Source organism: Malaclemys terrapin, chromosome 6, assembly GCF_027887155.1.
Source record: "Malaclemys terrapin pileata isolate rMalTer1 chromosome 6, rMalTer1.hap1, whole genome shotgun sequence".
NCBI lineage: Eukaryota > Metazoa > Chordata > Testudines > Emydidae > Malaclemys > Malaclemys terrapin.
Window position 1 is genome coordinate 6,175,615 of NC_071510.1, and position 15,167 is coordinate 6,190,781.

General features: G+C 42.1%; 1 protein-coding gene across 1 annotated transcript in view; it reads left to right on the forward strand.

The window, feature by feature from the left end:
* The window catches only part of KCMF1 (potassium channel modulatory factor 1), a 72,951-nt gene that overhangs the window by 43,262 nt on the left and 14,522 nt on the right, over positions 1-15,167 (forward strand). Inside the window, exons 3-4 of the mRNA XM_054032069.1 lie at positions 4,588-4,727; positions 14,464-14,565. Of these exons, the coding sequence (XP_053888044.1) occupies positions 4,588-4,727; positions 14,464-14,565 (242 nt within the window). The remainder of the gene's footprint in view (positions 1-4,587; positions 4,728-14,463; positions 14,566-15,167) is intronic.

Here is a 15,167-nt window from a genome sequence, read left to right on the forward strand (position 1 = left end):
AATAACTAAGTAAAAAGAAAATAAAATGTAAATTTCCCCTATGTCCTTTGGGTCAGTTCAGACAAAGTATGTTGTCTTACCGGTAGATGAAGGCAAGAAAATGTCACACTGTTTGTTTTTTTTACGTTCGTCCATTATAGCAAGACTGGTTTTGTCTGAGCAATCCTAGGGTGTGTCTATATAGCAACTAGACACGGTTGGTCTATGTTGGCCCATGCCAGCCAACTCGGGTTCAGGGCTTGGGCTGCGGGGCTGTTTCACTGCAGTGTGGACTTCTGGCCTTGGGCTGGAGCCTGGGCTCTGGGACCCTCCCACCTCCCAGGGGAGCGCTGAGATTCATGTAGGGGCTGCATTAGACAGTCTTGAAGATGAGGATTGGAAGCTTGGATTTGATGGCATTTGTGCTGAATCTCCTCTTTTATCTCAATACTGTCTCTCCCCCCCCCTCCCCCCCGTCGTCCACCCCCACCCCCCGTTTATGTCAGAACATGGGATACTATTGCTGGAGTTTTCACTCTGTGGACACAGCTGTGGCATGTAGAGGAGATTTTGATTTTTCCTAACCTCAGATAGGTCCAGATACCCAGGTCTGAGTTAGCTCAACTGAAAAGCTGGGAATTGTCACCCAGTTCCCTCCCTCTTGTTTTTAAATACTTTGATTTTGAAATTTGTTTTATAGATGGCACCTGTAACAAGCAAGAATTTCTTATATACTTATTTTTTCACTTACATCTTGCTACTTGTGGGAGGAGTTTTGTGTGGACTTCCTTTTTTCTACTACTTTGTCCTTCTGATTAATTTACTGTTCATGTTTTTGTGTAATTATTTGTAGCAAGCTCTGTGTACGCAGTGTTACTATTTGGGAAGTTTCTGGAACTGGATTGATAAACTGGAAACAGCCCTTCTAGATGGGTCTGACATAAAATTTGTTTGTGTGGGAGGGAGGAAAGGGATTCAGTTAGATGGCTATTTATCCACTGTCTGGGAAGACCTATCAAAAATTAGAAGTAATCAAACTAGCATGTAAGGAAACAATTGTTAATGCTGTTGATTTGAGCTTGTTTGATGGCATTTCACAGTTCCTGTAGGACTCCACAATATTTTGCATGTGTCCGTGCTGAAGCGCTGAACTTTAAATGACATCACAGTACTCTGTGAACCCATGAACTCAGTACAGTGAAAGCAATAGGACTAGTTAAGGAGGAAGAAGATTACATTTGGATTTTTCTGAAATTTTTTTGAAAATTTGGAATCTGTCCCTCTGTTTACCTCTTATGTCTAAAATCTTTATGTAGTTTCCTAAATGTGCAAAATTATTAGGACCAAAAAAGAGAACTCTGGTTTACTCTTTTACATCACTTGTTGTTGGAGGAGTTTCATGTCTAACTATAAAGCCACTAACCATTTATAAGCAGTAGTCCGGATCCCTTGGGCTCCACATTCTGAACACTAAGGGTATAATTACCCCCTCTGCAGCCTGAATTCCTCTTTAGCCACCTAGTTGAGTAGTCATAGAGCCAAGCTAACCATACATAGTTAGCAAAAATAATTGTAAATAATGTACACATAATAGAGGTAGCTTTAGTATTAACTCAAAACATTTAGTTTAATTTTTGTAGTTTTTCCACTATTTATGTCAACTTTTTGTTATTTATGGAGTCACCTTGAACTTTACTCAAAATGGTGGCGATATTTCTCTAGTCCTGCAAAGTTCCACAATGCAGATGAGCATGTAGAGTCCTGCCCTTAGGATGGAAGAATCCCATGCACTGGGGACCAAGTGGCTAGGCAGCAGTTCTGCAGAAAAGGACCTAGGGGTTACTGTGGACGAGAAGCTGGATATGAGTCGACAGCGTGCCCTTGTTGCCAAGAAAGCTAACAGCATTTTGAGCTGTATAAGTAGAAGCATTGCCAGCAGATCAAGGGACATGATCATTCCCCTCTATTTGGCATTGGTGAGGCCTCATCTGGAGTACTGTGTCCAGTTTTGGGTCCCACACTACAAGAAGGATGTGGAAAAATTGGAAAGAGTCCAGCAGAGGGCAACAAAAATGATTAGGGGGCTGGAGCACATGATTTATGAGGGAACTGGGATTTGAGTCTGCAGAAGAGAAGAATGAGGGGGGATTTGATAGCTGCTTTCAACTACCTGAAAACGGGTTCCAAAGAGGATGGAGCTAGACTGTTCTCAGTGGTAGCAGATGACAGAACAAGGAGTAATGGTCTCAAATTGCAGTGGAGGAGGTTTAGGTTGGATATTAGGAAAAACTTTTTCACTAGGAGGGTGGTGAAGCACTGGAATGGGTTATCTAGGGAGGTGATGGAATCTCCTTCCTTAAAGGTTTTTAAGGTCAGGCTTGACAAAGCCCTGGCTGGGATGATTTAGTTGGGGTTGGTCCTGCTTTGAGCAGGGGGTTGGACTAGATGACCTCCTGAGGTCCCTTCCAACCCTGATATTCTGATTCTCTAAAAACTTTCAAATGTTTTCAGAGTGCCCAGAGCCTTAAGAAAGGCTCAGGGCTTTCATTCCTAGTGTTTCCTTATTCCAAAAGGAAACTTTGTGGCCTGTTCTGCATCTCTGAATATTGAACAGATTACTTCTGTTTCTGGGCACCATAATCCCTGCTTTCATCTCTCACAATGGATATGGTGAACTTAACCTTCAAAACGCCTACTTCCACATCTCAGAAAGGTTAAAGCACACATACCTCAGGTTTGTGGAAGGCAGCAGCCGCTGCCAGACAGAGGTACTAACTTTTGGGTTAGAAGCAGCCATGTACTTCACTGTGGTTGTGTCTCATCAGCATTATCAGGGTCTGCAGGTGGAGAGAGATCCTATGATGGTTCCCCTTGTTCCCCATTCTAACCTTCATAGGCGTCACCTTAGATTTCACCAGGCTCTAGCTTGGTTGCTGAGAGACAGGTTCCAAGATCTCTTCTAGTCGATGGGTTTAGCCAGATGCAGGGTAGAAGTGAAGTTTTATTTGACACCTAGGCCTGATGGCAGTCTGCATCTTTGTGACTCTTTCAGAGATGGTTGAATCTGGTGGACCAACCAAATAGTCACAGTTTGGATGTGACAGTATTTCCTCTCCAGCAAGGATAAGTCCCTGTAGTGTATGCTAGCAGTGAATATTCTGAAAAGGATCTCTTTCTCTTAGCCTCCTACTTAGAGCCCTATGGGAACAGTGTCATGAATTAGAAAAAGACTTTTTGGCAAACAATCCGACTCTTGTTCTGCAATATGTTGCTTCCACAGAGCAACACTGACCCTCCGTCTTTACCTCTCCTTAGTAACTATCTGCAAATAAGACTTCATGAAGCAGTCTTGAAATATTGGGCTCTAGGGTATGCAAACACCCGATAGCTGCTAATTTATTGTTCAAAAATGGTTCAGTGGCTGTGGGGTTAGGTGTGTGATTCCTGCAGTGAGGCTCTGTGCACGTGCTAATTTGGAGAACAAGAGTTCCTATTGATAACATCTTTTGAATTATTCTAAACCAGCGCTCTGACTAGCCCCATATCCTGTCTGACAGAGGCCACTACAGGAAGTTTCAGAAGATGCAAGAAACTCTGTATGTGCCCCCAGGGAAGTTCCTTCCTAACCCCCATCATTTTGAGGTTGGCTTATGTCCTGGAGCATGAAGATTTATATTTTTTCCAAAACTTGTTCAGTTTTTCAATCCTTTATTATTTAGAACTGTATATTCTTTATCCATATAAATGTCCAATCGTTTTTTGACTATCAGCAAGCTCAAGGAGGAAGAATGGTGGAAAAGAGTTGAATCTACGTGCTTAGAAAAAATACCTCTTTTAAGCCTGCAAGTAAATAACAAGTTTTATTTGTTTTGTAGTCACCGTAGTGAAGAAGGGGCGAGTTGATTTTTTTTTAGTAGAGGTGGTTAAATTTTCATGGCAGGTTTGCAAGGGTGCATTTTAACGTAGCTGTTTGTTTAGGAGTCGAATTATATAAATTCTACAGGTGTAGGTGCTTGAAAAGGAAACTAGAACATAGCAGCTTTCAAGTGTTATTTGCTTTGGTAAATAGACCAAGTGTGAGCTTTGTCTGGACTAGGCTTTTTCTCTCTACAATTTCCCATTGTTGCTAATGTTGGTTTATTCCCAACAGTGGTAGAAGGAGTGCCATTGTAGACAACACACATTTAAATACTGTTTTGTGTAGATTTGCAGTGACCAAGGTAACCTCCTGGAGATCTGCCTACCCCAACATTTCTACTATAATGAACTTATATCAGGGGAAATGATTTGGGTGTGAAGTTGGGGGGGACAGATTAGGGTAGAAAGTGGCACATGAGGCACTTGCAGTTAGTGGATGCTAAAGTTGTATTTGATAGCATGAAATTTGCATAATCCATTTATTTCTTTGAGTGTTTAATTCGTTGAACATCTTTATAAATATCAATGTCTCCTTATGTTTTCAGACATATAACCAAATGCCTGAGTTAAAATGTCACTTGACCAAAGGACTAGTTTAAGGGAGTCGACTGTACCATACATATTTTAACTCCAGTGTATCTAGTAATGCTTCTTCATGAGTGAAGTCTACCCACTGCTTTTCTTTTCCAGATTTGTACTATGGTGGAGAAGCTTTCTCTGTAGAGCAGCCACAATCTTTTACTTGTCCTTATTGTGGAAAAATGGGTTATACGGAAACATCTCTTCAAGAACATGTTACTTCCGAGCATGCAGAAACATCAACAGAAGTGGTAAGCAGAATCACTATTGCTTTTGAATTATGGTGAAAACATGAGAAATTAAAGCTCTACTATGTCATTCATTTTAGTTTGTGTATCTGTTCTAAAAATGATGAGTGGGTGGGTACACAAACACTTGAGAGATTAGAATGTTTGTCATATTTTAAAAACAATTGGAGTGAAGTGTTCTTGTAAGTGATTTTACTAAGTCACATATATGCAACATGATCAAGTCACCATTGCTGTTGGAGCCTTACCTGTTGCATTACCTGACTTTTTTTATTTTATTTTATTTTAACCAGCCAACTTTAATGTTGCATTAACATAGTTTTGAGTGTTTAATTTCTACGTCGCTTATTTCTTTCTAAATATGAAAGGGGCAGAGAAAAAGTCCTTTAAAAATAATGTTAATATTTGTATTTTAGTTAAAGTTCTAAAGTTGAGGAGAATTGGGTAATTGAGCAGTGAGCAACTTTTGCTGATGTTGTATTGGTTGGATACAGTTTTCTATCAAATTTACATTATGCCACCTGTATCTTCGCAATAGAAAAGATGAACATAACTCTTTAAAATGGAAGCTTAGAAATTGCTGAATATTGTACAATGCAGAAGAACTCAGGAGAGAGCCTAATATCATGGAATTCACTTTTTGTGCCCACAATTCTCATTCCTAATATTGACTGTTTTGGGGGGAAGCAGGAGGGAGTTCTTAATGCGTATTATGGGACATTTAGAACCTGCTGCATGCTAATTGTTCCAACAGCACTTCTCTCAGCCCAGCCACCAAATCAGCACACTGTCCATATTCTGTAGACTTGAGTAACTGTATGGTTTTTATTCTGTGGAAGTGGGCAAGGGTTTGCACCCGACTTGTAACAGCCTATTTTAAACTACTTTTTCTCTTTTCAATGAATCTGGCATTGTTTGTAGAAATACTTCAAAAAGTTGTTCAGTTAATACTTATTAAAAGTTATCCGACACGTTCTTCTGGTTGTTAAAATGGATAGCACAATTCCATGGAAGGGACCTCAGTAGGTCATCTAGTGCAATCCCTGCACTCGAGACCATTCCTGACAGGTATTTGTCTAACCTGTTCTTTTCCAGTGTCAAGTCAGTATGGCACATTTTGGATTTCTAACTCCAGAATCATCTAGGGCGTTATCACAACATCCTTTCTTTTCTGAAAGTCCAGGCATTACCAGAAAAAGGTTATACCACCTAATGACTGCTCTTGAGATTGCTATATATATGCACAGAGTCTTAAAGTGCTTCATTTGTACAAAGATAGGGCTAATGGGTAACCCACTACACTGTTTTAAAAAAACAAACCTGCAGCAGCGAGTCTCGAAGCCCAGGTCACCTGACTCAGACTCGTGCTAGGGGACTGAAAATAGCAGTGTAGATGTTTCTATGCAAGCTGGAGCCCAGACTCTGAGACCCACCCTCCTTGTTGGTTTTCAGAGCCAAGACTTCAGCCCAAGCGGGAACATCTACACTGCTAATTTTAGCCCTGTAGTGTGAGCCATGTGAGCCTAGGTCAGTTGACCTGGGCTCTGAGACTTGCTGCTGAGGTTGTGTGGGGCTGTTTTTTCCCCCTTCCCAGTGTAGATGTAGCCAGTGTGGCCTTCCCATCAAGGAAGGGTAGCTGCGTCCTGCTGAGGAACTTAGGATTTGACTATCGCTTGTTCAGTGGTCCATAACATTAAAATGCTATGGTATCTTGGTCCTGTAAGGTGGGTTTTGCTTTCTCTCTATTATTGATCACTTGATTTCCTTATGATTTCAATAGTAGTAATCAGTTCACAGCAGCTAGGGGCTGGTCTGTACTACAGAGTTAGGTCGGCTTAACTACGTTGCTCAGGACTGTGAAGCCCTGGTGTATACACTGCTAGGTCAAGGGAAGAATTCTATGATCAACCTAGCTACCTCTCAGAGAGGTGGATTTACTACTAACCGCTGCAACTGTGCCAGTCTAGCATTTCTAGTGTAGGCCTACTCTGTGGTATTCAACTGCGCATTATACAATAAGAGTTGTAGATATTTCTGTCTCTGAAACTTTTTCTGAACATGGGAAATAGCCCTCTTTACTATGTCTAGGAAGGCTTGGATCTGTTCAAGAACAGTTTGCAATCTGTCTTTGATGCCTTATAAATGCTTTGTTCATGACCTTTATTGTGATGGTCTGAAACTAATGACTATACACCTCCGCTATTTGGGAACAGATGAGCTCTAGATTACTTTTGTCTTAGAAAAGTCCACAGCTCTTCACTGCCTGATTTAAACAAAAATACCTACTAGACAATTTCTGCAACACAGTTCTTAAGCTATTCTAGATTCTCCCTGGAATCAAACAGTTCATGTATGGATGATTTTTATGCTTCAGGAATATGTGGGACATTGAGTGAATGTATTTGTTGCTCAGTTTTATCTTTGTATGCTATTGGTTGATATAAAAATATGAAAGCTTGAAACGGATTGCATCAGACCTAATGTATGATAGGGAAATGACTCATCATTTCAGATTTCTTCCTCTCTTCTGACTCCTTTATTTTATTTTTTCATATTTCAAAGAAGAATGTAACACATGGATTTGAGAGTTAGAATGAGGGTGTTGATTCTGTTTAGACCTAGGCCTGGTCTACACTATGAGTTTAGGTTGAATTTAGCAGCATTAAATCGAATTAACCCGCACCCGTCCACACAATGAAGCCATTTACTTCGACATAAAGGGCTCTTAAAATTGATTTCTGTACTCCTCCCCGACGAGGGGAGTAGCGCCGAAATCGACATTGCTGTTTCGAATTAGGCTTAGCGTGGCCGCAATTCGCCGGTATTGGCCTCCAGGAGCTATCCCACAGTGCACCATTGTGACCGCTCTGGACAGCAATCTGAACTCGGATGCACTGGCCAGATAGACAGGAAAAGCCCCGCGAACTTTTGAATTTCATTTCCTGTTTGTCCAGCGTGGAGCACTGATCAGCACAGGTGACCATGCAGAGCTCATCAGCACAGTCAGAATCAAAAAAAAGCTCCAGCATGGACCGTACGGAAGATACTGAATCTGATCTCTGTATGGGGAGATGAATCTGTTCTATCAGAACTCCGTTCCAAAAGACGAAATGCCAAAACATTTGAAAAAATCTCCAAGGCCATGATGGACAGAGGCCACAACAGGGACTCAACACAGTGCTGCATGAAACTTGAGGAGCTGAGACAAGCGTACCAGAAAGCCAAAGAATCAAATGGACGCTCACGGAGGGACTGACGACTGTAGCTATCCCACAGTTCCCGCACTCTCCGAAAACCATTTGAATTCTGGGTTGAGCTCCCAATGCCTGAAGGATCAAAAACATTGTCACGGGTGGTTCAGGGTATATGTCATCAGCCCCTCCACCATGAAACCTCAATGAGGTCGGTCGGGGTGCCTGGGCAGACATGGGTGCTCCTGGCTGGCCTTGGTGAGGTTGGTCGGGGCGCCTGGACAAAAATGGGAATGACTCCAGGTCATTCTCTTCTTTAAGTTTTGTGTAATGGAGATTCAGTCCTGCCTGGAATATCATGCCAGCTGGAGGCTTCTGCCTCAGGCTGCTCTCCCAGTCGGCAGCACCATGCGGTCGCACCTACCCCTTGCTCCCAGGGCTCACAATCAGATACTTAAACCTCTACATTTTGCTGCAAATAAAAAAGTAAAGCTGCCGTTTAGAACTGTCCCCCAACATGCATATCCTGGGACATTTTGTATTTTACCAGTGTCAACCAAAGGCCCACACACACATGGAGATTCAGTCCTGCCTGTGTGTCTATCCTAGTGCTTATCACAGATTCCCATTTTCAGCTATAGGCTGAGCAAGTGCAGAATGGTGGTTCACTCGACTTCACTGTAAGCCAACCGCCCTCCCCTCCCCCCTTTGATCTCTGCTTGCAGAGGCAATAAAGTCAGTGTTGTTTCAAATTCATGCATTCTTTATTACTTCATCACACAAAAGGGGGGATAACTGCCAAGGTAGCCCGGGAGGGGTGGGGGAGGAGGGAAGCAACGGGTGAGGTGGTTGTAGGGGCACCCCCTAGAATGGCATGCAGCTCATCATTTCTGCGGGATGTCTGGGGCTCTGACCCGGAGCCTCCGTTTGCCTCTCTGGTTCTTTAGCAGGCTTGCCTGATATCCTAGGCAGGACTGACTCTCCATTAGACAAAACTTAAAGAAGAGAATGACCTGGGGAGTCATTCCCATTTTTGTCCAGGCGCCCCCGACCGACCTCACCGAGGCCGGCCAGGAGCACCCATGACAGCAGCAGACGGTACAGTATGGCTGGTAAGCGTCTTCGCCAACTTGCAAAACAGCAGACGGTACAGTATGGCTGGTAACCGTCTTTGCCAACTTGCAAAGGCAAGGGGATGCTGCTGTGTAGCGCTGCAGTACCGCGTCTGTCAGCAGCATCCAATAGACATACGGTGACAGTGAAAAAAGGCTGAATGGGCTCCGTGGTTGCCGTGCTATGGCGTCTGCCCGGGCAATCCAGGGAAAAGGGCGTGAATGATTGTCTGCCGTTGCTTTCACAAAGGGAGGATTGACTGACGACATTTATCCATAACCAGCCGTGACAAATTTTTGGCCCCATCAGGCATTGGGAGCTCAACCCATAATTCCAATGGGCGGGGGAGACTGCGGGAACTATGGGATAGCTCTGGGATAGCTACCCACAGTGCAACACTCCAGAAGTAGACGGTAGCCTCGGTACATGGATGCACACCGCCAAATGAATGTGCTTAGTGTGGCCGCATGCACTCGACTTTATACAATCTGCCAAAAATCGAATTCTGTAAAATCGGAGTAATCCCACAGTGTAGACATACCCATAGACACTGGTATCAAGTGCGGGTGCACATCACTTTCTTCTTCCTGCTTCTCCCTCACCTCCCCCCCCCCCCCCCCCCGGGCTGGTCTCTTTTAGATAATTTCAGGTTTTACTTTAATTGCTACATTTAAATACAGTGATTGCAATAAAACCCCTAAATTTAGATGCGTTTTTGTCATTGGTGTGGTGATGTAATTCTGATTCATGCCACTTGATGTCAGTGAAACTTTGTAGATACAGACTGTTGTGTGATTCTGAGTTTCTCCAATTGGCACTTTTTGGTCTGCAGCTGTGTTTAAAAATGTCTTTTTTCATTTGCACTTGAGGCCAAAGTTCGTAGTATTGAGCACCTGCCTCTCTGTTAATTTTAGTGGGAGTTGTGGTGCTCCACCTGTCTGAAAAGGGAACCCTGGTTCTTTATTTGCAGATCAGTCTCCAGTATTTTTATATCCATATCTTTGTTCCTAGCTTGTGGTGTTGAAGGATATTTTCATCCATAGTACTTTATTCATAGCACCCATGCACATTTGCATGATGTGTTAGTAAAGAGCTGAATTTAGCATTGGTTATAAAGTCTCTTAATTGTAGGTACATATAAAACTGTTTGTTTCAATATTGTAGTGTTGCTGAAGTTAAGCAAAGAATATAAGCACATGACTGAGGAGAAAATCATTCAGGTTTATAAGGGCTTTGAGCCCATGTTTTGAAACAATTGTCCTTGCTTAGATACTGACATTAAGCAAGTACTTACAGTAGGAGTGGTAATCAAAATATGCTTGTGTATATATAAAAGCTTTCTGACTTTCAGCCAGATTTGCAGGGCTAATTGGATTGTTTCTACCTGTATCTGGTAATTCTTCTTTTAGGCAGCAGGTTAAAGAACTCAGTTCAACAGAATAAATCTGATCCTATTCAAACATTGCCATGTTAATGTATATGACTGGCTAGAATTGAAATTTTTGCCTTTCCTTATATGTAGTGATTACATAGTTGGAAGATTCCAGTTCAGAAAGGCAACCCCCCACCCCCAATTTCTTTGGACATTTGTAGTATTGTAATAATTGGTTGTATTACCCCTTGATATTTAAACTTAGTAGCGAGGCTGGCTGGAAAACAAGAATTCTGTTTCATGAAAAATGTTCAGAGTTTCAGAATTTGTTTTCATTCCAACATGGAACAAAACCAACATCTTTCAAGTTGTTTCCTTTCTTGTCCCTCCCTCCCCTTCCCCCGAAAAAAAAATGACCCGCCTGCCCCAACTGGAATAGCCAATGGTCAAAGTGCTCACCAGGGATGTGAGAAACCTAGGTTCAAGTCCCCTTCTCTGCCTGATTCAGAGCAAGGACATGAACCTGGATCTCCCACATCCCAGGTGAGTGCCCAAAGCACCAGGCTATTAGCTATTCCGGGCTCTCTCTCTCACCAAAAATTCCACCCTGGATCTTCCCAACAAGACCTTTGGCAAAGCTGATGCATTTTGATGAATCAGCATTTTCTGACCCCCAACCCCCCAAAAAAATTATTGAAAAATTCTTGACCTGTTCTGTTTATGTGCTCAGTGTACTTGAAAAATTGCTGTCCAAAGCGGTCACAATGGTGCACTGTGGGATAGCTCCCAGAGGTCAATACCATCGAATTGCGGCCACACTACCCTAATTCGAAATGGCAATATCGATTTTTGGCGCTACTCCGCTCGTCGGGGAGGAGTACAGAAATCGATTTTAAGAGCCCTTTATTTCGAAATAAATGGCTTCGTTGTGTGGACGGGTGCAGGATTAATTCGATTTAACGCTACTAAATTCGAATTAAACTCATAGTGTAGACCAGGGCCAAGGCACAAAAGGAGATCAAACTAGCTAGAGACATAAAGGGTAACAAGAAAACATTCTATGAATACATTAGAAGCAAGAGGAAGACCAAGGACAGGATAGGCCCATTACTCAATAAGGTGGGGGAAGACAATAACAGAAAATGTGGAAATGGCAGAGGTGCTTAATGACTTCTTTGTTTCGGTTTTCACCAAGAAGGTTGGTGCTGATTGGACATCTAACATAGTGAATGCCAGTGAAAATGAGGTAGGATCAGAGGCTAAAATAGGGAAAGAACAAGTTAAAAATTACTTGAACAAATTAGATGTCTTCAAGTCACCAGTGCCAGATGAAATGCATCCTAGAATACTCAAGGAGCTGACTGAGGAGATATCTGAGCCATATCTTTGAAAAGTCATGGAAGACTGGAGAGATTCCAGAAGACTGGAAAATGGCACTATATTTGCCCATCTATAAAAAGAGAAATAAGGACAACCCAGGGAATTACAGACTAGTCAGCTTAACTTCTGTACGCGGAAAGATAATGGAGTAAATAATCAATTTGCAAACATCTAGAAGATAATGAGGTGATAAGTAACAATCAACATGGATTTGTCAAGAATAAATTGTCAGATCAACCTGATAGCTCTCTTTGACAGGGTAACAAGCCTTGTGGAAGGGGGGAAGTGGTAGACGTGGTATATCTGGACTTTAGTAAGGCTTTTGATACTGTCTCACATGACCTTCTCATAAACAAACTAGGGAAATGCAACCTAAATGGAGCTACTATAAGGTGGGTGCAAAACTGGTTGGAAAAACGTTCCCAGAGAGTAGTTATCAGTGCTTCACAGTCACGTTGGAAGGGCATAATGAGAGGGGTCCCGTAGGGTCAGTTCTGGGTCCGGTTCTATTCAATATCTTCATCAATGATTTCGGGGTTGCAAGTGCTTTGGAGGATAGGATTAAAGTCAAAATATCTGGACAAACGGGAGAAACGGTCTGAAGTAAATAGGATGAAATTCAATAAGGACAAATGCAGAGTACTCCTCCACTTAGGAAGGAACAATCAGTTGCACACATACAAAATGGGAAATGACTGCCTAAGAAGGAGTACTGCGGAAAGGGATCTCGGGGTCATAGTGGATCACAAGTTAAGTATGAGTCAACAGTGTAACACGTTACCAAACGCGTGCCTCTGGCTTTCAAGAGCAAACATACATTCTGGGATGTATTAGCGAGAGTGTTGTAAGCAAGATGTGAGAAAAAAAACAGTTGGGGATGTGGTCCTGCTTTGAGCAGGGGGTTGGACTAGATGACCTCCTGAGGTCCCTTCCAACCCTGATATTCTATGATTCTAAGTAATTCTTCCACTCTACTCCACGCTGATTAGGTCTCAACTGGAGTATTGTGTCCAGTTCTGGGCGCCACATTTCAGGAAAGAGGTGGACAAATTGGAGAAAGTGCAGAGAAGAGCAACAAAAATTATAAAAGGTCTAGAAAACATGATCTATGAGGGAAAATTGAAAAAATTGGGTTTGTTTAGTCTGGAGAAGAGAAGACTGAGAGGGGACATAAGTTTTCAAATACATAAAAGGTTGTTACAAGGAGGAGGGAGAAAAATTATTATTGTTAACTTCTGAGGATAGGACAAGAAGCAATGGGCTTAAATTGCAGCAAGGGAGGTTTAGGATGGACATTAAGAAAAACATCCTAATTGTCAGGGTGGTTAAGCACTGGAATAAAGTGCCTAGGGAGGTTGTGGAATCGCCATCATTGGAGATTTTTAAGAGCAGGTTAGACAAACACCTGTCAGGGATGGTTTAGTTATTACTTAGTCCTGCCATGAGTGCAGGGGACTGGACTAGATGACCTCTCGAGGTCCCTTCCAGTCCTATGATTCATATTGAGAGCTATAAACCACGTGTCTTTCTCCAGGGATGGGATTATTGAAGTGTGACCATGCAAAATCTCATCTTGCAAATAAAGTGGTTGAGATTGTGGAGATCAAGGATAGGTCTCTACCTTCCCATCTTCTTGAGGACTAGCACGTATGTAGAGTAAAAACCTTTCCCTTGGGGTTGAAGATGTACGTGCTCCATTGCGCATTGCTGGAAGAGTTCCAGGGGATTCCTGCTCTTTAGCTATCCTGTTATCCTGCCCTCCACCCCACCTTCATTACTTTACTGCTACGGTGGAAAAAAATTTGGGACGGGGCGGGGGGGAGTCTAGAGTAGATAGTTTGAAGATCCTTGGACTCTCTAAATGTTGTTATGGGAGGCAGCCTGTTCAGATGCTATCCAACAGTGATATGTTAAATACTCCCTTTTGGAGTAGTTTTATTCTCACTCTTCCTATAAAATGAATGGGAGAGAATGCCTCTGGCTTTCAAGAGCAAAGAATGAACAAGATGATGTCGCCATATTTGGTGCATGTCAGCTGTTAGCAACGTGTAAACAAACCCTCTCTATCTGCATAGAAATTAGCATATGAAAACAAATTGTAAAACCAGAGAGTTACAAATCTGATTTGAAAATAAATTTCACGTTGGGTTTCTAGGGTGTTACTAAAAACATAACTTAGGGCTAGTCTACGCTGGCAATGCTAAAATGTGACTTTAATGTGACTTGTTAGTCACGGCAGAGCTCTGGGAGAGAACTCTCCCAGCGCTCTAAAAAACCCACCTCCACGAGGGGCGTAGCTCCCAGCGCTGGGGCACTGTTTACACTGGTGCTTTACATCACTGAAACTTGCTGCGCTCAGGGGAGTGTTTTTTCACATCCCTGAGTGAGAAAGTTGCAGTGCTTTAAAGTGCCAGTGTAGACAAGCTCTAAGAGGGGAACACAATGTTGTTGGGTTTTTTATTTATTTATTTTATTTATTTTTACACTAGTTAAGCTAATAGTGCTTCTTGAACACTCTTTTTTTTTTAACTACTTTTTACCTGTGGCTACATATATGCAGCATTAGAATTTGTTTATTAAAGCATAATAGTTTCTTATTGTTAAGAGATCAGCCAAGAATGATGAATGCATGTTGCTGTTTTGTGAAGTTGTTAAACTCGTTTTTCTGACTTTGTCATTTCAGATTTGTCCAATATGTGCAGCGTTACCTGGAGGGGATCCTAATCATGTCACAGATGACTTTGCAGCACATCTTACACTGGAACACAGAGCTCCTAGAGACTTAATATCCTTTCTCAAGTCAAGTAAAAAGGCGGGCTTGTATTGCATATAATATTAACTACTTGTTTTGATTTTACAAGCAAGTTGTGGCATTTTCATTCCACTAGCCTCTCAGAACTGCCGCTTAGTTTAGTTGTTGGAAAACCAGGATATGAAAGAGCTACAGGAGAATTAAATGTACTACCAATAAAAATACGAAGTTGCTAGTGTTTTTGAAAACCAACAAATAGATGCAAATGAAATTGCCTGCTGACAGTATCTGTCTAAAGCAGCGGTTTTCAACCTTTTTTCATTTGCGGAGCCCTAAAAAATTTCAAATGGAGGTGCAGACCCCTTTGGAAATCTTAGACATAGTCAGCGGACCCCATGTTGAGAACCACTGGTCTAAAGCAGTAATATAAATGCACCAGTACATTGCAAATAATTACACACCAAACATGAGGAATCAGTTTATACCATAAACAATTTTTTGAGGGGTTGAGAGGTGGCTGTGGGTTGATTCTGATGAGTGACTTTTTTTAAAATTTTACTTCAGCTATATATTGCCATTTTTATTGGGATACTTTCATGCTTTTTGATGGCATTTTTATGATATTAGAGAAGTTA